At 42.7% G+C, this 24,261-nt stretch overlaps 1 protein-coding gene across 12 annotated transcripts in view; it reads left to right on the forward strand.

The window, feature by feature from the left end:
- The window catches only part of SMARCA4 (SWI/SNF related BAF chromatin remodeling complex subunit ATPase 4), a 62,223-nt gene that overhangs the window by 24,575 nt on the left and 13,387 nt on the right, over positions 1-24,261 (forward strand). For 8 of the 12 annotated variants that reach the window (XM_083592765.1, XM_083592771.1, XM_083592772.1 and 5 more), the window contains 17 exons: positions 1,590-1,720; positions 3,003-3,060; positions 3,358-3,476; positions 5,372-5,522; positions 5,687-5,850; positions 6,753-6,819; positions 7,802-7,912; positions 9,228-9,470; positions 11,130-11,243; positions 15,114-15,221; positions 15,933-16,019; positions 17,275-17,321; positions 18,452-18,618; positions 20,582-20,745; positions 21,966-22,193; positions 22,413-22,511; positions 22,761-22,838. In XM_083592765.1, the coding sequence (XP_083448891.1) occupies positions 1,590-1,720; positions 3,003-3,060; positions 3,358-3,476; positions 5,372-5,522; positions 5,687-5,850; positions 6,753-6,819; positions 7,802-7,912; positions 9,228-9,470; positions 11,130-11,243; positions 15,114-15,221; positions 15,933-16,019; positions 17,275-17,321; positions 18,452-18,618; positions 20,582-20,745; positions 21,966-22,193; positions 22,413-22,511; positions 22,761-22,838 (2,136 nt within the window). The remainder of the gene's footprint in view (positions 1-1,589; positions 1,721-3,002; positions 3,061-3,357; positions 3,477-5,371; positions 5,523-5,686; positions 5,851-6,752; positions 6,820-7,801; positions 7,913-9,227; positions 9,471-11,129; positions 11,244-15,113; positions 15,222-15,932; positions 16,020-17,274; positions 17,322-18,451; positions 18,619-20,581; positions 20,746-21,965; positions 22,194-22,412; positions 22,512-22,760; positions 22,839-24,261) is intronic. The other 4 variants (XM_083592774.1, XM_083592775.1, XM_083592776.1 and 1 more) reach the window with 1 other exon arrangement.

The raw sequence follows: 24,261 nt of genomic DNA on the forward strand, positions 1-24,261 counted from the left end.
GCCCGGCCGCACCGGGCGCAACATCTGGGGGTTAGGGTTAGGGGGCGCAAATCCACGGGTTAGGGGGCGCAAATTACTTGCCTTGCCCCGGGTGCTGACAACCCACGCTACGCCACTGAGCAGAACCATTAACCTGAAGAAGTTAGGGCCTGCTGCCCATATTAAAAAAACCTCAACTAGCATGTTTTTGTGCCTTTCAACAAAGATTGTTCTTCAGAAATCCGCCAGTGAAGGTTAATATGAACATTGCTGTTTCACTGCGGTTAAAGGCAATTTGAGCACCAGCTCTCTGAGAAGTTCAAAGAAGAAACTACAAAACTGCTTTTGAACAATTGAGCAGAAAATAAATGAGCTGCTTAAGCAGAAAGATGAACTAATGAAGAAGCTTGAAAACTTGTTGTTGAAAATTAAACAGGAAACACACAAGTGCTGCCTCACGCAAAATGACCTCAAGAGTATTGTCAGTGTGTTGAAAGTGATGGAGAAACAGTTAAAACAGGAGGCTCACCACCATGTTGAAATAAAGCTAAGTTTGAAAAATGAGCCCTGCAAGGAACATGAAGGTTTTGGAAAAGATCATGAAAGGGCTGGAGATGAAAGAAATGGTACCTAGGCTTCAACGAGAAACTGTGGAAAAAGAAGAGCTGAAGAATCAATTTAAAAGAAGCCAAAGAATAAATTGCATGTATAAACAAGTAACAATGATATAAAACTGCTTAAGGCTCAGTATGAGAAACATCCAGCTTACGAGAGGACCATCAAAGCCCAGGCTATAAATAAGCTGGCTGTAGTCATTTCAGTCCAAGTGTCTTGGTCATTATTTGCCAGCTGCTTCCCTATCGCAGCTTCGCTGCAAACAGACCATAGATTTTCAACCATTTAGATAGTATCATAATCATCATAATTTTATTTGTGTGCCAATGTGAGATTTACATAATTACACACATAACAAAAGTAGTCATAAACAATAAATAAAACACATTAAAACATACACAACCAAATTTATTTTAAATAAAATTTATTATAAAAGCAAACATACACAACCAAATTGAGCAATTTCCACATAAATCATAATGCAGTCTAAAAATAGAGATGCAAAAAAATTATATAACAGCAGAACAGTCCCTAAACAGTACCCCAACCCAAGAGTTTGTTCAGCAGCCTCATCTTTTGTAGCTGGAGTCGGTCAGCGCCCTGCTCTCCCAGGCCAAGTGGGAAAAGCTAGCAGGGCATAGAGGCAGCACTGCATGCACTCACTAATTTCTTCTGACCCTTTGTCTATTCTAATCATATGTGAAGCACTCCAAAAGCTGCAGGAATGTGCAAGTTTCCCTGTCCTTGTCCAGCAAAGTGTCCACTATGTCACAAAAGCTCTCAGTAAGCCATTTTTTCCTAGAATTATAGTGTTGGAAGGTACCTTGAGGGTCCACCCCCTGCAACGTAGGAATCTCAACCAGATCCTACATGCCAGGTGACCAACCAACTTTTCTTAAAAAGGATGCATAAACAGTACCATCATTGGGGACCCTCATTTTTTGTACTGTGGAAATATAAAACAATATGTTTAACACACATCTGTGTTTTTTCAGCCTTTGGATGAAACCAGCCAAATGAGTGACCTACCTGTGAAGGTGATCCATGTAGAAAGTGGGAAAATTCTTACTGGCACGGATGCACCGAAAGCAGGACAACTGGATACTTGGTTAGAAATGAATCCTGGGTAAGTTGCCAACAGATTTTAATCCTTTGTATTTTGCCATGAAATTAGCACCTTGTAACTGCATCCTGTTTGTTTGTTTGTTTGTTTGTTTGTTCAAAAGTCATATTCATGGGGTCATCCACTACTTCTGAACTTTCATTGTTAAGAAAAGCTAGTTTGTAATATGCCTCTAAGTTTTGTATTCAGAAGGGGAGTATTGGTATGGCAACAGCTATTAGCCTCAGTTGCTTAAATCAGAGGTTTTCAACTTGTGTGCCTCAGCACCCTTGGGTGACAGCGATTGGTCAGGGATGCCGTGGGAGAGCCCTCCTTCTCCCTCCCTCCCTCTTGACATCATTCTTGCATATCTGCAAATCGATCAGTCTTTGTCTCTTTCCCCACCCCAGTCCAGCCTGAATCATGCTGCTCCTCCTGCTGTTCCCACTTACATGCACACCAAAAACCGCACCCAAAAAGAGTGGGGGGGTGGGGGGGTGGAACAGGGAAATCCCTACATAAACACGTCCTGTGATGGAACCCCAGTGTACATGGCTACCATGGGGGAGCCGCAGAAAGAATGTGGTTGGTCAAGGGCACTGTGGACTCAAAAAGGTTGAAAACCACTAGCTTAAATCAAGCTTCCCTGTAAAGAAACAGTAAATCTGGCTACCAGTTTCTAGCAAGGCATCTCAGATGCCTCCAGCTGTTCACAGTTGCAGGGGAAGGATGCTGGGCTTAGGTAGCTCCTTGATCTGATCCCACAGGGCTCTTCTTATGTACTTGGTGTTCACATTCCTGAAACCTTCCTTTGGTTGGATATCATGTTACAGAGCAAGTGTTCTCTTTGTTTGATTTTCCCACTCCGTAATATTGCCCTAGTTTGGAAATCCCAAGTCATAGCTTCCCTCACTGTGTGGGAAAACAGAAAATTTGATTTGTGGTGAACTTAGATTTTGCTTGTTTATCAGAGAAGCATTTTTCCCTTCCAGCCCTGGGCATGTTAGGGATTGCTTCTTGCTGTGTGTACAAGGGACTGGAGTGGGGATAACTTTTTAGAAATGTCTCATTTTCTCTGTTCAAGATTCCCCTACCCCCAGTGCTACTGACAGAATACAGACCCCTATTTTCTAGACTTGAGATTCTTTCTTCCTGCAAACTCCCCCAGTGACTTCAGAAAAGAGGAGCAACCCTAGTCAGATTGCTCTCCGTGACTGATTAAGTAGAAAATTAAGAGTATCACATTTTCCTATCTAATTTTTTTCCGTGTTATCCATATTAGCCATTTTAATATCTGTTTAAATAGATATGAAGTAGCACCAAGATCTGACAGTGAAGAAAGCGGATCCGAAGAGGAAGAAGAGGTATGAAGGAATGGCTCAGCTTTCACATAATTTTCTTGATCGCATTCTGTGCAGATGTAGCAGATAAGCCAGAAGACTGCTGTGGAGGCATGGTCAATGCCCACAAATTGTATCTACATAAATTCCATGTTAAATATTATGATATACACAGGCTGCGGTTCTTGAGATTTTGCCTGCGGCTGGTCAGTGTATGCAAGTATTTCAGCAGACTTTCCTCCTAATTAAGACAGCATTGAAAGCATTTTGATTTTATGTCAGTATATATATCAAAACTGATTCAGTTTTTGTTTCTGACAGGAGGAGGAAGAGGAACAACCACAACCTTCTCAGTCTGCTTTACCTGTGGAAGAGAAGAAGAAAATTCCAGATCCAGATAGCGATGATGTATCTGAAGTGGATGCAAGGCACATTATTGAGTAAGGCTCACATCATCCCTCTGTGTTTATGTTACCAACTATCTTTCCCTCTAAATATAAGGGAAAGTGTCAGATGAAGGTGTTGGTCTCTTCCTTCACTGGAGGTTTTTAAACAGAGGTAGGGATGTTATCTTGTCAGGGATGATTGAGCCAGACAACCGTTGAGGTCCCTTCCAACTCTACAGTTCTGTGATTCTAATGTATAAGTTCACCCCACAAGCAGAAGAGGGCAGAGTCTGTGCTTGTAAGTCTACCAAAGTGTCTGAAATCAACACACACAAAGACTTTAACACCAGGAGCAGAAAGATACAAGGCTGTAGTTAAACAGGCTTGAGCAGAGGTTGCTCTTCTGATATCTCTTGTTCTTGCTCTACCTTTCCTACAGCCCACTTTCAAAGGGGCAAGAGGAAGAGTTCTCCTTCTACAGTCAAGGAGTAGAAGAGACTCTCTCGCTCCCTATCTCTCTCTCTCTCTCCCCTCCCCAAGAGGATAGGAGTTGGGGAAAGGACCTGTTACTCTCCACCCCCATATACACATAGGTATCAGGGACACCATAGATCCAGGATTAGTAGCTGGGTCTGGTTGTGTAAATTATTTTCAGCCTGCCTTTCTGGCTGACAGGAGGCCTTCAAGGTAACCAACAGAAAGTGAAAATTAGTGCACAGTAACATACAATACAATTATTTTTAAATAGAATCATGACTTGTGAAAAATTAAGGGAATGTTTATCTAATTTATTTGCCATACAAATTTTTCATCTCAAGCTGATTTACAGTAAAAGCAGGCAATACATTTCAGTAACAATAAGCTATGGATAAAAATAACACATATAACTAATTGGCTAAAAAATATAGCACAGCAGCAGCATCAGATCCCCCAGTCATTCACCTAAGAGAGAAGCAGGTTATAGATCACTTGAATGATCCTAGAAGAGGGGATCCACGGTGCTGTGTAGAGTTAGTTCTGCCCTCACTGATCCTTATACTGTGGAACATTGATTTTCAAATATAATCTGTTCCGGAAATCCGTTAGACTTCCGAAACATTTGAAAACCAAGGATCAAAGGGCTGTCCGCAAGTTCAATGGGGAAAATTGAGAAACGCCCCTCAGATGCCATTCGACTTCCAAGGCATGTTTGAAAACGGAAGCATTCACTTCCCAGTTTTTGGCGTTTGGCAGCCGAAATGTTCGGCAGCCGAGACATCCAAAAACCAAGGTTTGTCTGTATTGCAACCCCCCCATCTTTCCAGAGGCCACAACCCTCCCACAGTACTAGGAACTTTAGGCAGGGCCTTCCCCCAAAAGAGAAATAAACCCAGCTCCAACTCCTCCCACAGCCCAGAGGGTGAGGAAGCTAACTGAGATGATGCTGCAGTTCAGAGGAGGTGTTTTTTCACCTGAACCTCATGCCAGTTTCCAACCTAAAACACTTATCTCCCACATTTAGGTTGATCCTACACAAAAAATACACAACAAACCAACCAACCAATAACCCCGCTCAAACAAACAATAGTCTTTGTCGTTCTGCGCTATAAAAGGTTAAGTTTTCTTTTAAACGTTCTAAGTTAGTAAGAACATAAAAGACCCTGATGTTGGGAAAGATTGAGGGCACAAAGAGAAGGGGACGACAGAGGGTGAGATGGTTGGACAGTGTTCTCGAAGCTACTGACATGAGTTTGACCAAACTGCGGGAGGCAGTGGAAGACAGGAGTGCCTGGCGTGCTCTGGTCCATGGGGTCACAAAGAGTCGGACACGACTAAACGACTAAACAACAAGAAGAAGTTAGTAAGGGTTTTGCCAGTTAAGTATATGATCCAAGTTTACCTCTCTCTCTCTCTCATTTTTTCTCTCACTCTTAACCCATTTTCCCAATCTGTTTAATCTTTTCCCTTAGGAATGCAAAGCAAGATGTTGATGACGAGTATGGAGTGTCTCAAGCCCTGGCAAGGGGGTTACAGTCTTACTACGCTGTGGCTCATGCAGTCACTGAGAGGGTGGACAAACAGTCCACTCTCATGGTGAATGGTGTCCTCAAGCAGTATCAGGTGAGAAACTGAAAGCAAGGCCCTTTACTTCAGAGCAGTGTTAGCTTAGGCACTTGTGCTGGGTGTAGATGTGCTTAAAATTGCAAAAGAGGAAGCAAGTATTGACAGTATTTTCTCTCCATTTGTCCAGAATCGTGTGAGCATTTCTTTTTCTTTTCCCATAGATTAAAGGTTTAGAGTGGCTAGTATCCTTGTACAATAATAATCTAAATGGAATCCTGGCAGATGAAATGGGTCTGGGTAAGACAATCCAGACCATTGCTTTAATTACATACCTCATGGAGCACAAACGTATCAATGGACCGTTCCTCATTATAGTACCTCTGTCGTAAGTATTCCTATTGGATCCATCTGCCACTTAAGGATTGTCACATTCAAACACTTCCGTGTTCATGCAAAATATCTTATTGTAGTATATCACCATTATAGTTCTGATGCAGCCATCTGGGCTGGTCTGCTTCGTGCAGAAATATGAACAAAATATGGTCACCAAATTCAGCAAACTTGATAGAAACAGGGCGAGACTAGCAGAGTATGTGTGGCGATAGTATAAATAACTTTCAGAATTGGGAGTGTTAAAAATTAGACCTGTTAAGCATAGCAAGAAATCGCTGAGGGAGTGTGGCTGGTGTAATTCTGGAAGTATGATTTAACTCAGACTTAGCAAAAGCTGGTTTGCACTAACCACAGCATGGCCACTTTTTGAGGCATGTTACTAGGCCAGATTAATCCCATTCAGTTCTTTGATCCCATGTAACTATATAGTTGATTGATTTGAATCAGGTGGTCAGAAGTCAAAAAGTGCTATGAAATGTGTAAATACTGTATTTGAAGTGCCATTGAGAACTAGTCTTTGTATTATTCCTCCAAAGCTTTTAGTGTTCTATTCTTAAGAGGAACTAGGTCCATAGTTCATATCGTTATTTGATGCAGTATTTGCAAGAAAGACGGCAAAAGCATTACATGAGCTTTGCTAATAAAACAAATGGCTGCTTGAAAAACAAGTTTGCATGTCAAACTCTGTTTCAGGATCGGTGAAACTGACTCTTATCTCCAGCTGACCAAATTACCTGATGAACTGGCAGTTGTGAACGCACATTTGTAATGCGCTTTGGTGATGTGCTATTTTGAAGGGGTTGTACACAGTTCTTGTTTTTTAAACTGCCAGTCTTTGTATTATGTGTGGTTCGTGGCTATATAAAATGAAGCCTTTGCTGTTTTCTGTTCTAGAACTCTCTCAAACTGGGCATATGAGTTTGATAAGTGGGCTCCTTCTGTGGTTAAAGTCTCATACAAGGCAAGTATCGTGGTTCAGATTTTCATTTCAAATTTGTCAAGTCAGTTATGATTCCAAGGAAAGAACCGAGCATCCTCTGACTGAAAGCAAATTGTTGCATTTCCCTGTACATTCAGCAACAGCTGTGGCATAATATTGGGGGCGGGGTCACCTTTCTGTTTCTTAAACTACTCTTGCCCATCAGTGTAGCAGGTCTGCTACAGAAAAGCTTCTTCTAAAGTTAAAGAGAGAAAATGCTTATTTTTTCTTCTTATTTTCCAAAGTCCAGCATATTTGTTTGTGACCCAAAGTTGTCAGCCCTCTCCCAAAGCCTCTTGCTTTTCAACTTCTTTCCTGCAAATAGCACACAGCTTCCCCCCATAATCCCTCAGACCTGTGTGTGAAAAGGAAATTTCTGTTTCCTTAAGTGGTATGCATCTTCATCAGCCCTTCCCCATTAACCCTTCTTTCTCAGTCATCTCCCTGTACCTTCTGCCTTTTTCTTCAGTGCTCCTTTTTAATTTACATTTCTTGTTCCTGCTTTTTTGTGCAGTGTCTGCCTTTCTTATAATTCCTTCCAGCCTATCAGCTCTATATTCCTTATATCTAAGTTTCCCTCAGCCAGCTCCACAAAGCCCCTGTCTTTTGTTTGTCTTCCTTTGCTAAATCTTGACTGCAGACAACTTTGTTAGAAAGTTCATGTTCATATTAGATCATCACTCCCCAAACTTCAGAGCATGGGAAGACACCCAAAGATATATAATTTGGCATGAATATTTGGCTTTTTTATTGTATTATAATTTGGAATGTTTTAATGTGGTTTTTATTGGATGGTTAAAATGGAAAACTTAATAAATATTTTTTTATAAAAAAAGAAAAGAAGGAATACTCATGTTCTAGCTCAGCCAGACAGAGTCAGGGGTTTCACAGCCACAAGTGCAACACAAATGTCAATTATTTCTCCAAATTCTGTGCTTAGTTTTTCTTAATTCTTTTTTGTTAGGGCTCTCCGGCTGCAAGGCGGGCATTTGTACCTCAGCTTCGAAGTGGGAAGTTTAATGTTTTGCTCACTACGTATGAATATATCATCAAAGATAAGCACATTCTTGCAAAGGTGAGGCTTTCCTATTTGAAAGCAGGATTTGCTGGTGTCTTGATTTTCCATTAGTTCTAGAAATGAATCATTGTGGTATCCTAAAGGTATAGACAATATTAAACAGCTTTTCTTGGAAAACCAACGTTAAGTAAAATACATTATTAGTATTAGAATAACAGATAAATGAAGCATTTACAACATCCCCCCACCATGCATAACATTTTCTTGATTACTGAAAAATGGAGGACCCTTGCTTATTTTGTCCTTTTAAACCAGGGACAGGGAACCTATGGCTCTCCAGATGTTCCTTCCTTGACCACCATCAATGCTGGCTTGGGCTTATGGGAACATCTGGCAAGCCACAGGTTTCCCCACCCCTGAATTAAACTGTGGTGTCTTCTTTCCCAGTCACTTGATCTTCAAGATGGATCATGTCAGTTATGTCTTCTGAAGCAATTCAAAGTGGCAGTCCCCTCTCCTCTCTGATTAAGAGCAGATACCCGTCTCACCCATAATGAAAGGGAGAAAGAAAGAGTGTAGTGTACGTGTGAATATGTTGGTTTTTAAAAAAAGAAGAGTAATTCAGCTAATGCAAATGGCATTTGTTGCATATGGTACTGTGGTTGAATATGATATGCAATCTCTTGCTTCTCAGTTCTCATTTGGGTGAGATACTTTTGCTGCAGTAACACCTGTACAGTATTATTTGCTCATTGGTTGCGGTTTGTCTTGGTTGCATGAATAACACTGCATGTGCTCTGTTGTGTTATGTCCTTATTAAATTTTCAATAAAAAGCAATGTTGAAAGAACAAAAACAAATAACGGCTTATGTCAGCCCACATGTCAGCTGCCTCGTATGGCTCATTAACTTCAACTGCAATCATCGGACCCTTTGCCATAAAGCAACAGCAGTGTCCTGGGAGATGTTGCTAAGATGGGGTATTAATAAGTGCCAATTCACAACTTTCTCATCATGATTACATTTGAGTAATTGCTCACAAGAGCCATAGCACTAGTTTAGCCTATGTGGGATGCTTCAGAAGTCCCATTTCTCTGGAGCATTTGAGGGTGGTGAGAATTTCCCCGTCTTCAATATTTCCCTTATATTGATTCTACCTGTTATATTGCTTCTACAAATTAGTGGCATAGTGAATATTCCCCTGCATTTTTCTTAGGTGCAAATTAAAACTGAACTAGTTTAACAGATACCTAGCTACATCCAAACTATCACCTTGCTGTGGGGTGAGCTGTACTGTATTGAAAGCCTAATAATCATACCTGAGAAGTAAACTCTTAAGTAAAGTAGATTTGGTTACTGTCCTGCACCATCAGATTCGTTGGAAGTACATGATTGTTGACGAAGGTCACCGAATGAAGAACCACCATTGCAAGCTCACCCAAGTCCTGAATACACACTATGTAGCTCCACGTCGTCTGCTTCTCACAGGGACTCCACTACAGAATAAGCTGCCTGAACTATGGGCTCTGCTCAACTTTCTCCTTCCAACTATCTTCAAGAGCTGTAGCACATTTGAACAGTGGTTTAATGCTCCTTTTGCCATGACTGGAGAAAAGGTAAGTGCAGGAAGAAGCATCTACCAGCATTTTCCACCCAGGGTTTTTCACTCCGAGCTCTGGAGTCATTCCCTGTCGGTCCCATGAAATTTTGCAATCTTCCACCTTCATTTTCCCCTCCTTGCACTGTCCAGTCACCCATAAATTTCACCAGTTTTTATTTAATTTTTCTTAGGGGGAGGGGGTTGGATTTCTTTAGGGTGCCCCAATGTGATACAGATGTCATACAAAAAAAATAATACTGTTTTTAACCAATTTGATTTATTAGAGTCTTGTGATTCTGTGTGACTCCAAATAGTTTTATTGCAATGATTAGGTCAGTTGGCACAACATTTCTAACATTTTGTACATTCTTTTAGTGAGCTCAAGTGTTAGGCCACATTTACTTTCAGAATTGACTTCACTGTTGACTGTCTTAGTATACATGCATGCAGCATGCTGTTCTGATCAGATGCAATGGTGAATTTCCTTTCAAGGCCTCTCTTCCACTGTGTATTGTTCAATATAGTAAGTACCGATGGGACTGCAATTAACCCATAGTAGAAGGCACTGCTAAAGAAAAACACCTTTCTGGTGTTTGCTTTTAATATTTTGCATTTCAAAAGACAGTGCTCACTCTGAGGTAGAGTTTTAAAATACTACGCCAATTTTGTGTACGTGTGCATTTGGCACTTCAAATAGTTTGGGGCAGAAGATGAATAAGGATAGAAGATCCACATTTTCCCTGTGATTACATTTGGTTTGACTTCTGGGTGGACATTTTCCTCATTCCAAGCCCTTTAAGAGAACTGTAGCATTTCTCCCTCGCTCCTGCCCTCCTCCTCCTGTGGTAGCATGTATGTGAAGGAGGGAAATGTGAGAGTTTATTTTGGGGGAAGTGGATGGGAAATTATATCTATATATCTACACACACACACACACACACACACACACACACACACTTACTTATAGTGCTGTTACACTCTGTTATTTTGTTTTTCAGGCTATGCAAGATGTTTCCTCTAATTTGCCATGTTGTAATCTTGATGCTCACAGCATTTTAAGTCAGGGTTACAGATTGGTAAATTAGAGCATCCGTAACCAATGGTGACTTGGGGCCAAATTAAGTAGACTTGCCTCTCGGAAGCCAGGTTGCTGTCAATCAGCAAAGGGGCTGTAGGATTTGAAAAAGAGAAATGGATGGCAGGAGGAATGTACTAAAGCTTCACCCTTCCGTTCCCTGCTGCTTTTCCCTTAAGAGACAGCACTCATATCTGTTGCAGCAAAAAGGCTGTCTGGAACCCCCGCTGGGAAAGGGGGCTGTAGGAGAAGCATCAGGTGCAGGAGGGGTTAAGCATTGTGCTCTCCTTGGCCATTTTACAGCTCTTTGGTAGTCTGGATTTGCTGTCAAAGATCTTCTTCAACCCTGCTGCATTTATCTATCTATTGATATGTGAGATTGTGTAATTGCTACGCTGATTGTGATCATTTTAGGGGATTAGAGATGAATCAGTGAAGTGAAATTTTTTTGGTTCGTGGTTTTATTGTTTATTGTTAACATTATAGTTAATGATAGTATGGGTTTTTTGTCTGAAAGTGATCATACTTTTTTCTAGTGATGTTGGGGAAATATATTTAAATAACACTTGTTTCCTTGAATCTGTGTGCAACTACAAACAGGTGGATTTAAATGAAGAAGAAACTATTCTGATTATCCGTCGTTTGCACAAAGTGTTGCGTCCCTTCCTGCTAAGAAGGTTAAAGAAGGAGGTAGAAGCACAGCTGCCTGAAAAGGTAACATTTAAAAAGCAGGCAATATTCCAGCTCTTAGAATCTTTCATATCATGTTGTCCATATGCAAGTTCTTCTGCATGGCATCATTCCTAGTTCACTTGTTTTGAAGGGGCTGCTGGAGATTCTGTTTTATCAAGGAAAGTCTGTAGAGAGGCTTGGGACATGGGAGGCGTGATGGTTCAGTAGAGTGGCAGTTCAGTACCAAACTAAAATGGTTCTTTGGTAGCTGAGATGGGAAAGACCTAGAGTTGGAAACTTGGAGAGCCACTAGCAGAATGTACAGTACATGACTAGACAAACAAATGGCTTGTCTCAGAATAAAGCTTGGTATGTATCAATGGACCATTCACGTAATTTCAAAGAAGGCTGGGGTACTGCTACTAAAGGCATCTTTCATTACTTCAGGCTTAAGATGCTCCTCTGTGTGCTTTTGACTTGTGGCTTTTTTGCTGATTATTGTCTAGAATTTAGGATTGTGATGCTCCATCCCCAACACAGAGCCTGGAATCCGTTGTAATATTTAACTTCGTGGGAATATTTCTGTCTTGTATTCTGTTTGTAGCTCTTGTGGTTGCAGAGAAAAATCTGAGCACTGCATAGTTTGTGGGAGGAAATGAAGCCCTCCTTTTGGTGCAGCTGTCTTCATTCTGTAGGGCTTGACACAAGATTAATTGAAAAGAAAGATGACAAAAAATGAGTGTGGAACGAACAGTTCTGGCAGTATTTCGTCCTTCACTCTCAATGCACACACATACCACCATCCAAAGATCACAGGGCAGTTCACAACATAAAAATACAAAATGATAACAAACTGCATAATAAATCAAAACCAATAACCTCCTTCCCACAAACACATTTTAAAGGCCTTAGAATTTACTTGGTTGGCGTATTCTGTGATCTGCATCCTAGATCAGGAGTGTAGAACTCAGAGGCTGATAGAATAAGAGCTTTCTGATTCAGTTATGGTATTTGATCTCTCCCAGGGCATGGTTGGATCCTACTCCAGGGAGCTTCACTGACTACTACCTCTTCCCTTTCAGAATGAGATCACAAATGGGGCATGTCTTGAGTCTTTTTGATTCAATCTTTCCTTATACCTTTGCTAACAGCTGCTTCCTGGGCATCTGACCCAGGAGAGATCCCATGAGGTCCAGTTGACTATTAGATATCAGAAAGATCTGCTGTAATGAGTTTTACAAACAACAACAACAACCATCCTAAAGTGGATGACTTAAGGCAAATTTATCCATAGAGGAATCCCAAACAAATGTTGTTTGGCAGAAGTTGACCTAACTGCCTTCATCTCAGCATCACTGTAACTTATCACCATTGTCAGCGTCATCACAGATCCCTATACTGTGTGTAGGGTAGATGAGATCCTTTCATGCAGATGAGATCCTCACATCTGCATGCAATGCCAAATTTTGCCCTCCAGAAGAGCTCTCTTCTGACAGATCTGCTGTCTACATGAATATCAGCTTCCAGTGCAATCGGAGGAGTCATCAGTCAGGAAGTTTGGGGCTCTTTCATAACTTCTGTAATTCTTGCTAAACAACTAAGAGATTCACCACCACCAATGGTGTTTCCAGCTCAAAGGTCTTCATATTTCCATGTTGGTATTTTATAGGGCTTGGCTCTTTCTCACCTTTCTGCAACACAAGCCCTCCTTATAAAACAGACATGGCCATGGAGAACTTACATTTCATTTGTTTGGTCTCATAGAATCTTTGGACATACTTGGTGGGTATGACCACAGAGATTACAAAACCAACTGTTCAGTCACCACAGTTCCACTACCTGAAAACTGAGTCTGCAAACTCTGGTGGATATAGCTGCATGCAAACAGTTGCATGCCTTAACACAACCTGTTATAGTCAGAAATTAATCTGACTATAAACACTATTCTGAAGGGGAAATGGTGGTACTCAAATCTGCCCCAGATCTGTTTGGTTGTCTGCTATGTCCTAGGATTTGCCCAGCAGCTCTCTTGCTAGCTCTTTTCTGTGAAAGGGTGCTCCAGAAATACATTAATATTAATATATTTTTAAAAATCTTTTTTTATATACTAGGGGTTGTATGTATTTTTCGCTCTATAGGATGCACTTTTTCCCCTCCAAAAATGAAGGGGAAATGTGTGTGCGTCCTATGGAGCGAATGCAGGCTCCCTGGCTTCAGCGATAGCAATGCGAAGCCTCTGAAGCCTGCACTCCAGAGGCTTTCCGTTGCTTTCGCTGAAGCCAGGAGAGTCTGGTCTTTGAGGCTGGCGGTGGGGGAAAGCAGCGCTTCCCCCCACGGCAGCCCCAGAGGCTCGGGGGGGCAGCGGGAAGGCGCGCGACGCCTTCACGCTACTCTCCGACCTGGTTTGGAGGCTGGCGGTGGGGGAAAGCAGCGCCAAGTCAGTTCCTTCTCCCTCCTGTGGGCTTTTGCGGGAAATGAGGGAATTCCCCCACCTCCCGCAAAAGCAGGCAAAAGACGTGCGCTCTTTAAAGGCTGCGCGGCTCCTGCGGGCTTTTCTACGAGGAATTCCCCCACCTCCCGCAATAGCAGGGAGGTCTGGGAGAAGTGCACAGGCTGCGTGCAGCCTGTCCGCTGCTCCCAGAGCTGGAGGGGGGGGGAATCAAATTTTTTCCCTTGATTTCCCCCTCTGAAAACTAGGTGCACCCTATGGAAAGGTGCGCCCTATAGAGCGAAAAATACGGTACATTGCTTGCCAGCTCCCTCCCTTTGCACCCAGGCAAACCCCACCCTCCCGTTCAATCTCCCTTAAATCCTTCCTTTACTCTTTAACCCCTCAAAAATCCCCCTCCTCCCTTTATACACCCAAACTCTCCTGCTTCATGAAGCCCCACTTCGCTGTACAACGTGCCTCCCAAAATCCTTCCTCTTGCAGCTCATCCCAAAAAACAACTTCCCCTCACAGCTTGCCAAACCACCACTCCCCTCCCTCCTTTACATGTCACCAAACCCCCATCCCTTTCGTCCCTGTCCCTCACTGCTGCTTCTGTGTGAAGCTGTGGGGGGAAGGAGAGAGAGAGAAAATGCATTTTGAAATTCAAGCTTCCTTCTCTCTTTTTACAGGAGAGAAGAAAGCTTCTTATTTCCCTTTGTTTCCCAGTCTAATGCTGCTGACCAATTAGACAGAAGAAAGTGCATTTTAAAATGGGGCAGGAATGAAGGGAAAAACCTTTCTCTGCTTTGTTCCCCTCCCAGGAGCAATGAGGAGCTCAGGAAACAAGCTGGACCTGCTCCAAACCTTTCCACCCCACCCCCTGCCTCAAGTGTCCCCCATCCTATATTTGTGCACCTGGTTATTCCTGTCTAAGTGCAGAACCTTTCTTTTGTCCCTCTTAAAAAGCATTTTGTTGGGTTGGGCCCAGTTTTCCCATCTGTGAAGGCCATCTTGCATCCTGGTTCTGTTTTCTGAAATATGAGATACCCCTCCCAGTTTGTTGTCGTCTGCAGATTTGATTAGCATCCCCTCTATTCCTCATCCAAGGACAGAACCCTGTGGCGGCACCCCTCCTGTTACTTTTTTCCAGGATGACGAGGAACCATTTGTGGGGACTCTTTGGAAAGTCTTATACCAAGTCAGAGACCATTGGTCTTTCTATCTCAGTACTGTATACACTGACTAGCACAGGCTCTCCAAGGTTTCAGGCAGAGCAACTTTTCCAGCCCTACCTAAAGGTACCAGGGATTGATTGAACTTAGAACCTTCTCCCCAGCCGCCCCCCAAATACTGCTACTCAAAGATTTCTACAAGTCTGAAGACACTGGAAGCAATGAAATCTTCCGAACTCAGGATATTTGGATCCATGCTTTGTGAATGCAGTTTCATGAATTAATATCTCCTCTCTCTGTTCACAACAGGTGGAATATGTGATTAAGTGTGATATGTCTGCATTACAAAGGGTACTTTATAGACACATGCAAGCCAAGGGAGTGCTGCTTACGGATGGATCAGAGAAGGACAAAAAGGTTTGGATTTCAGCCTTTTTCTCTAATGTGCAGTAAGAACAGGCATCTTATTGTCAGGTCTAGTCAATGAGAGTTTTTATTTTTTTCATGCAAGGATAGTTGTTATGATAGACAATGTTTTTTCAGAGGGGGAAAGCATTTTACTAAAGAATTTGAGTTTGGGCTCTTGAGGGCCTTCAGATTCATAATGAAGAAACATCAGCTCTCTTTACACAAGCCATTGAACAAATAATAATAGTATCTGACTGTAACACTGTTTTGAAACGTAATTTTAAAATTTCCTACTAGTTCCAAAATTTGTAGCAATATCAGGGTGAGAAGCTTTCCTGCAGTGGTGCTCATTTTTTAAAACGTGATGTTGCAACATGGTTGCTTGAATAATTTTTGTGAAGAGGTGCACCTTCATGAAATTGTTTACTTAGGTTATCTGGTTGCATACTGCTCAAGCAAAAAAGCCAAAACAAACACACACTTCATGAAATAAGGCAAAAGAAGGTCTCTGCCATGGTTCCTGTACTGTCCAACATTTGTTCCATGGTTTAATCCCTAGATAGAAAATGATAGATTTATTAGGAAGCACAGTGATGAAATATGCCATAAATAGTTTAACACCCCCCCCCATTTTTTTTTTTAGGTTTTGCACACATTGCTATCAATAATTGTAGTTCACTGAGGGAGAAATGTTTGAGTAGTGCTGTCTTATTTTTCCAGGGCAAAGGTGGTACAAAAACGCTCATGAACACTATTATGCAGCTGAGGAAGATTTGCAACCATCCCTACATGTTTCAGCACATAGAGGTAAAGAAGTGTTTTTGGTGTTGACATTTTCAGCCTGCTCAGTGAGGGCAACTAGCAATGATGGGCCAAAAGTATTGCTGGAATACTTGTTCTTTAGCAGGAATGAGGAACTGCAGCCCCCCATGGTGTTGAACTACAACTCCCATCAGCCTCAGCCAAAATGGCCAATGGTTTGGGATGTTAGTTGTATTTAAACATCATCTATAAGACCACAGGTTCTCCTTCCTGTCCTACAAAGTAGTTTGGGCATGGGATGTCTCGTAAATGTTAGATTGACCCACCATTTCTATTCAGTTCTGTCCTGCTTCCCCAACTTATTCTACCTTCTGGAACCTCCTCAATGCTGGGCCTTAGCTGTGCAGCTACATGGAGAATCTGACATGCAGTTGCATATTTCTTGCTGCTGTGACTTCGTGTGATAATATTAAATATAGTTTCGGTAAGAATGCAGCTCCTTCTCCTCCACACTCATGCACCCACCACCCCGCTTTATCCCACAATTTGAAGATCCAAAAGTTAACTGTTTAGGCTCTTTTAAGTTCTTATTCATGGGGGAGAGGGTTATCCAAAGCTGGCCATGATGGCTACACTGCCTCCACAGTTGATGGCAATAATGCTTCTGATTACCAGCTGCTGGAAACCACAGGGGGGACAGAGTGTTTTTGTGCTTGGATTCTGCTTGCGGGTTTCCCATGGGCATCTGGTTGGCCACTGTGAGAACAGGATGCTGGAATGGATGGACCATTGGCCCGGTCCAGTAGGCTCTTAATGTGGTTGTATATAGTGCAATACTTTGACAACATCAGCCTTTACCAGCCTGGTGCCCTTCATGTGCTTGGGACTGTTAACTCCCATTGACTGCAGTCAGCAAAGCCATCGTAGTTCTAGTTCAAAGGATATGGAGGGCACCTGGTTGGCAAAGCCTGGGCTTAATGATGGAATCTTGGAATCTATATGGAAAGCTTACAGATGTGGAATCCAGTGATGCTTGTCTCTTGTTCTTCTGCAGATATTTATGCCTCGTTGAAAAAGATTTCAAACCCAACTGAAGCATCAATTTATTTGTAGGGTGCTTAGATTTTAAAATTGTCATAATAATGATTATGATAGCTGAAAAGTTAATTACTGTTTACCATTATCTCTTTGCATGTTACTAAAGCATGTGGACCATTATCTCTTAGAGGAAACCGTCTCTGAAATATTGTTTGGCCTGTTCTGTTCATGCTTAGACTGGCTTTCTTATGTTTTGTTGTAGGAATCCTTTTCTGAGCACTTGGGCTTCACTGGAGGCATTGTGCAAGGGTAAGTTGGCCACCACAAAGAATTTTAGGAAGTGCATGTTTTTCTTGGGCAATCTCTGAAACCAAATGCTGAAGAGGAGACTTTAGTGCCCTGCTTGTGAGCTTCCAGAGACATTTGACAGGCTGCTTCTGAGTTATTGTGGGATCACTCACTGCTTTCTCTTCAGTAAAAGGATTTTGGTTAGGCTCAAAGTGCCCTCAGAAACCCAAAACCCTCTATTGTTCATTGAGTGAGTCCTTTATTTCTCCAGGAGAAAGACCAGGCCTCTTCTCATCATTAGGCACCAACACTTGCCAAGTGTTTTGTTAGCCCGCCTGTTTTTAGCTTACAGAAGCCCTCACAATTCTGTTCCTAGTGTTCACATCACTCCTTTTAACCATTAAGTAAATTTCCCACTTGTCTTGTAGTTCCATCTTCCATGTTGATTTGTGGTTCTGGTATGTTCCAGAATCCTTCTGTTTTGGCTTTCAAGGTTGGTTGCTCTCAGTCATGTATCAAGATGTATTGCCCCCCTGGCTGTACCTTGAGGTACCCTGAGAGCACCTGGGGACCCCACAACTAGAAGACTAGTTATGATTAACATTTCCCCCTGAAAAACACTAATGTCAGCCTTTCCCTGCAACCTGAAGCTGGATAGAAGTATTAGTTACGTTCTAGAGCGCTCTTAGTGAAAGGGCTGGTGCTGTGTTGTTTTTTGTTGTGATTATTGGCACGGTTTTAATAGATTTATATTTGTATATAGTTTTAATTCTATCAATGTTTAATTGTTTTTTTATTATTGTCCCCTCCCCCCGTGTTTTTAGCAGTTCTTATTTTTATCTATAAGCCTCCTTGAGTCCTTTAGGGGGAAAGACAGAGTGTAAATAAATAAATGATTGATTGATTGAACCACACTGTCAGTTCACACAGTTAAAAAGGAGATCCAGTAGGGCCAGGCTTTGTGTAAAATTGCTGTGCTTCCTGAAGAATTCCCAGTATCCACTGAACATACAAGACTTCCACCTCAAACACACAAGCATTGCTTGGCAGATAAATTGATGTGAAAGCAGGTCCCCGAAGGCAGAATGTTAAAAGCCACTATACCAGAAGAAAACAGTTTCTTTGTTTCTCCTCTTCATGTTCTGAACCAGGCTTGACCTGTACCGCGCTTCAGGGAAGTTTGAGCTCCTAGATCGGATTCTTCCCAAGTTACGAGCTACCAACCACAAGGTGCTGCTTTTTTGTCAGATGACCTCCCTCATGACCATAATGGAAGATTATTTTGCTTACCGTGGCTTCAAATACCTCAGGCTAGATGGTGAGTTTTGCATTGGGGCCTGTAATGTTGTAGGAAGACCTGGTTTTGGCACGCAATTAATTACCTTTCTTCATGTAGTCTCTGTATGTCTTTAGTCAGGCTGTGTGTGTGGAGCATTGTAAGAAAGTGAAACGCACCAACTTCAGTGCATAGGAAGGTTCTCTTGGCATGTGCAATTTTGGGGCGTGATCCTGAATGGCCCATGGGGTAGCATGTGGAGCCATCGCGTAGGAATTTGAGCTCTTCCCTCCCCCACTGGGCTCACTTCATGCTAAGCTTAGTGTTCTGGCTGCACCATTTCCAATTCTTCCTCTCTGCTACAAACATTCACAAGTTGATTTCTCTTTCAAATTTCAGAATGGCAACCAGACACTGTACTTAAGTTACAGTGACCTGCCCTGGTTCTCCCTCCCCTCCATCCTGCAAGTCGTAGTCTTTCCCAATGATGCCCCTTGCAGGTGGTTCTCTCTTGAAATGATGGGTCCTTTGTTTAATAATGATCCCAAAATACCATTCGTTTAAACATTCGGGCAGATATGTTCCTCTATCACAAGAGGATTTGAGCACATTCCCTCTGTATTTATTCCTCTTTGGTTATGCCAGTCTTTTATTATTTCAGTTTTCATGTTTCCTCTTTTTTTTCCCTTCAACTGGTTCCTTAATTAGTGGCAATGACCCTGTTCACACATTTTTCCCATTTTAAGGATGGTTTGTGAGGTAAGATCAAGAGCAGGTCTTGAACTCATTCCCCCTCAACACGTGATGCTTCACTTTGCAGGGGAATGAGGCCTTTATAGTGTCTTCCCAAGTGAATGCCATGAAGTTTGAAGTACAGTGGTACCTCGGGTTACAGACGCTTCAGGTTACAGACTCCGCTAACCCAGAAATAGTACCTCAGGTTAAGAACTTTGCTTCAGGATGAAAACAGAAATCGCACAGCAGCAGCGTGGTGGCAGTGGGAGGCCCCATTAGCTAAAGTGGTGCTTCAGGTTAAGAACAGTTTCAGGTTAAGAACGGACCTCCGGAACGAATTAAGTTCTTAACCCGAGGTACCACTGTATTTACATTCTGACAGGGGACTGTCCAATAGCATCATGTGCTGCACATGTGACCCCCAACACTGGTCAGAAATGGGGGTCTGCTTGTATTGTGCTAGTAACAGAGAAGAATAAGTGTAGCCAGAGTTGATGGCCTACACTGGGCAAAACAGAAGCCTGCTTATGTCATCGGCGTAGGCCCTGCGTGGTTGCTACTTCAGCAACTACAGAGGCCTGGCAGATCACGTACCCTACCTCCCATGTCACCAGCAATGCTGAGCTAGGAACTTGCTACATGATCCACCTGCGCTGTGTGATTGTAGGTCAGTAAATATTACTAGTTGAGTCTGGGGTTCCCAACCATGTAGAAACAGCAGCCGCAACTCTTTTATAAATTGGCCTTAATTAACATAGCCTGCCTCAATGGTTTCCTTGGTGAATGATAGTGGACAAAAGCAGGATGGTGCCTTTTTACTGCAGGTACTGGTGTGCAGCTGAGTGTTCATTTCTATCTTATTCCCCTCTTATCCCCAGTTTGGAGTACAGAAGTAGGAAGAGGCAGGATTGGGAGAAAGCACCAGTACCAACTTCCCTGTCCTCTCTTTTCCCCTTCCCCCTCTCCACCCCACCCCAAGACAGTATCTGCTAATCCAAACCACCTGATTGTTCTCTGATTGTAAGTTGTCTTTCGTAATACCATTAGGAACTTAAATAGTTAAATTGATATGCAAGCTCTCCAGACATTTTGGAATGTGGGTGTATATCTCAACTTGGTTGGTTCCCAGTATAAAAAATAATTCCCCTCTGTGGACCAGTGCTATGCTTACCCAGATTTCTGGGGTTCGTAAAGATGACAGGCTTTCTACTCAATCCAAAAATTTGTAGCAGTGGGGGGAAAAACCACTCTTGTCTCTCTACTTTTAAAGGAACCACTAAAGCGGAAGACCGTGGTATGCTGCTGAAAACGTTCAATGAGCCGGGCTCTGAATATTTTATTTTTTTGCTGAGTACCCGAGCTGGAGGCCTGGGGCTAAACCTACAGTCTGCTGACACTGTGATCATTTTTGACAGTGATTGGAATCCCCACCAGGTAATAATAAAATGCATATGTGGGCTTCAGAAATGAAGTTTTTTTGAAACTGAATACTAGTGTGGGGTGGGGTGAGGCTGGTAATGATAAATTTGTAGTATGCCTGTTTTATCTGTTGAGCTGATACAAAAGAAGCGGGGCTTTTCTGTGTCTTGCTGTACTTTGGTCAACAGTAAATGCACATCTGTTTGATTACTGAAGTTCTGGATTTTCAACAGAATCTTGAATGTTAGCGCTTTTCTATAGTAAAAACTGAGGCTCCTTTGAATATGGGGGGGTGCTTTGTGCCAAACATAATGGGAATCTTGGGGTAGAAATCTTCCTATCACCTCCTAAAGCAATCTGGCCTTCACTGAACACACTATGCCATGGATGTCTTTGGGAAGCTCCTCACATAATTGATTAACAATGTTTCTTATATCCCATGCGTCTTCCTAAAGGAAGCCCAGGGCAGCTAACTTAATGTAATACAGAAAAATACATAAAACCATTCAGCATTTAAAATGTCAATTAAAATATATTTAAAATGGCATGCTAATACTTTCAGCCCAAAGACCTCACAATTATGCCCCAAAGTCCTAGGCAAAAGTTTTAACATTCTGCTTGAACGTAGCAAATCTAGCAGACTACCTGATTTCAGCAGAAACAGACTTCCTTAAACATGGCACTTTTGCTGAAAACACGCTGTCCTAAATCACCTTGCCACCCCTGCTGATGGGACCACAAACAGGACCTCTCCCACCGATCATTAGTCTTGGGTCAGAAGCTATGGGGAAGGCACTCCTTCAGGTACTCAGGTCCCAAGTTACGGCTTTGTAAACCAAGATTTATGTAAAAAGTTTCTATATTACCCTTCGCCAGAGTTTCCAAGACATACACACACACAAATATATAAATAAAATCAGCTATTCCGATAACCCTGGTGAGTGGGCCACAGAGTAGAACACTGGTCTTCAGTGGAAGGGTCTGGACACACTACTGGTTCACAGGCTGACCTAAGGTAAGTCACAGCAGCTTCATTACTACTATGCAAATGTATGGTGGTAAATTAAGAAGTGGGTTCTGAACAACACTGATCTCACGTAGGTGCAACTTAATCCACTGGAGTATTGTGGGTTGATTCTCTCTAAAGTGCTGTGCATCAAAGCACATGAAGGTGATAGCTGAATTTTAACTACTCTCTGAACAGTGAGAGCTTTCTTCTTCTCTCCCTTTCTTAGGACCTGCAGGCCCAGGACCGAGCGCATCGCATTGGGCAGCAGAATGAAGTCCGTGTGCTGCGCCTTTGCACCGTGAACAGCGTGGAAGAGAAGATCCTTGCTGCAGCCAAGTACAAGCTGAATGTAGATCAAAAGGTTATCCAGGCTGGCATGTTTGACCAGAAATCTTCCAGCCATGAAAGGAGAGCTTTTCTCCAGGCTATCTTGGAGCATGAGGAGCAGGATGAGGTAAGGGAGCAGAGGGGTGGTTTTTTTGCTTTCTCCTCCTCCAGCGTATGAGTGGTGAATGCATTGCCTAGCTTTGTGCTTTGTATGACGCTGACGCAAGGGACTGTGGGCTGGAAGGAAATGGCATGAACCCTTGTCATGCTAGAAAGTGAATTTGAGTGTCAGTGAAAGGGGCTGGCTTGACAGCCCTGGAGACTGAAGTCCTCTATCTATCCACAGACCAGATACAGCACGGGCAGCGGCAGTGGCAGCGCAAGCTTTCCCCACACTGCCTCAACCCTGTGCCTCAACTCCGACTTGGAGGAACCACCTTTAAAGGTGAGAGGGGTCATTCAGTCGCCGCGCCTGTCCAGTCCTTCGCCTCACTGTGTTTTAAGACTGTCAGCAAAGTTGCCAACTCGGGTGGCGAACTTCCCTGTCCACTGAGACTACCCAGCTCGTTTTTACATGAGTAGCTAAATCAAATGTGAAATAGTAAAAACACATTCAATGTACAGTTTTGAGCAGTGAGTTGCCAGATGGTGCATCTCCATATGAATTAAACGGGGCTCTTTTGAAATCTTTCAGGAGGAAGATGAAGTTCCTGATGATGAGACAGTTAACCAGATGATTGCCCGGCATGAGGAGGAGTTTGACCTTTTTATGGTGAGAGTGACTGCCTTGCTTCTTGCATTTCAAACAGGTCAGCCTTATCTTCCTGAATTCAGTCTAGTATTAAGGTGTACTGGTGTTAAGTAGTGTTAAGTAAAAGCACGAGTCCGGGTCTAGAAATCAAGAGTCCTTCCAATAAAGAGAAGGGTTGTGCTTTTTTTGGGGGGGGGGGGAGAAAATACAAGGTTTCTGCAAATTCTGCCCTTGCAAACCCTTTGAGTTCATTCAATTAACTGATTATACTTGCTTTAAAAAATCCCAGTGGCAGTGAAAGCAGGACAAGCACCATGGGTTCTTTTACAAAACTTGAGGAAGAACTTGTGTTCTGGTTGACTGGGGTGGCTATTAGTCTGAGTCTCACATTATGGCAGCAGTAGTGGAGAGAATGAATAGATAGCTGAGAGTGCCATCTTATTCTTTGTGAATAAGCTGATACCCAGTTCTAAGGCTCAGGGCAGGTGACATACTGCAGCTGCTGGGTTGGATCCTATGCCCTTGGGATGCTGCTGTCCTTCTGTTTCCTCCAATAATCATGAGCCCCTCACTTTAGGGCCCTGAGAAAAAGGCAGAAGGGGGTGGGGAGAAGAATCCTCCTACCCTTCAGCCTGTGAACACCTATGTTTACACTAGCTACAGGTTGCTAGAGGAGGGGAGAAGGTGACAGGTGAAGTTCTGGATTTTCAACAGAAAGGAGGGAAGTGGCAGTTGAATCTGGCTTCTTTCAAAGAAAATGATTGCAGTGTTTCCTTCTGCTCTGATATGGTGTCTAGGGAGAAGAGTTCTAACAGGTAGAACTCGATTCATGCTTTTCCATAGAAACATACACATTTCAGGTATAAACCCCTTTTGGAGCATACTTGAAATGGCTTCCTCACCTTTCAACAGGCTATCACGCATCCATGCTGACCTCCAAAGCCTGTTAAATTGAAAATAAGCCCAATTATAAAATTAATGAGATTTATGTCAAGCATATTGCAGCCCAACCTTCATCCACTAGGCAAAGGGTGGCTAACCTGTGGCGCTCCAGGTATGGTCGTACTCCAGCTCCCATCAGCCCAATAAGCTTGGGAGTCCTACAACATTTGGACATTGTCTCATGGGCAGGGCATTCCTGGGTTTTATTTTAATGAGAGAGGCAATATATAAATATTTTAAATAAATTAATGTTGTTAGGCTCTGTCTCCTTTTGATGGCAAGTCTCGCCCTACTCTAGGGACATGATGCCTGCTGGTGTTTCCCCACTGTCTCTCAGCAGAAACAACTATGATTGTGGCATGAATTAGTGTAATTTTTATCCTTTGTTTTCTGTATAACCCCTAGTCTGCCCAGTATGTTGCTAACACAGGCTTAGTTTCCCATTGATGACCTTCTTCTGCTTGATGACTCTCTAAGAGCAGCTGCCGTGGGTCCAAGTAGA

Source organism: Podarcis filfolensis (genome assembly GCF_964270895.1).
Source record: "Podarcis filfolensis genome assembly, chromosome: 17".
NCBI lineage: Eukaryota > Metazoa > Chordata > Lepidosauria > Squamata > Lacertidae > Podarcis > Podarcis filfolensis.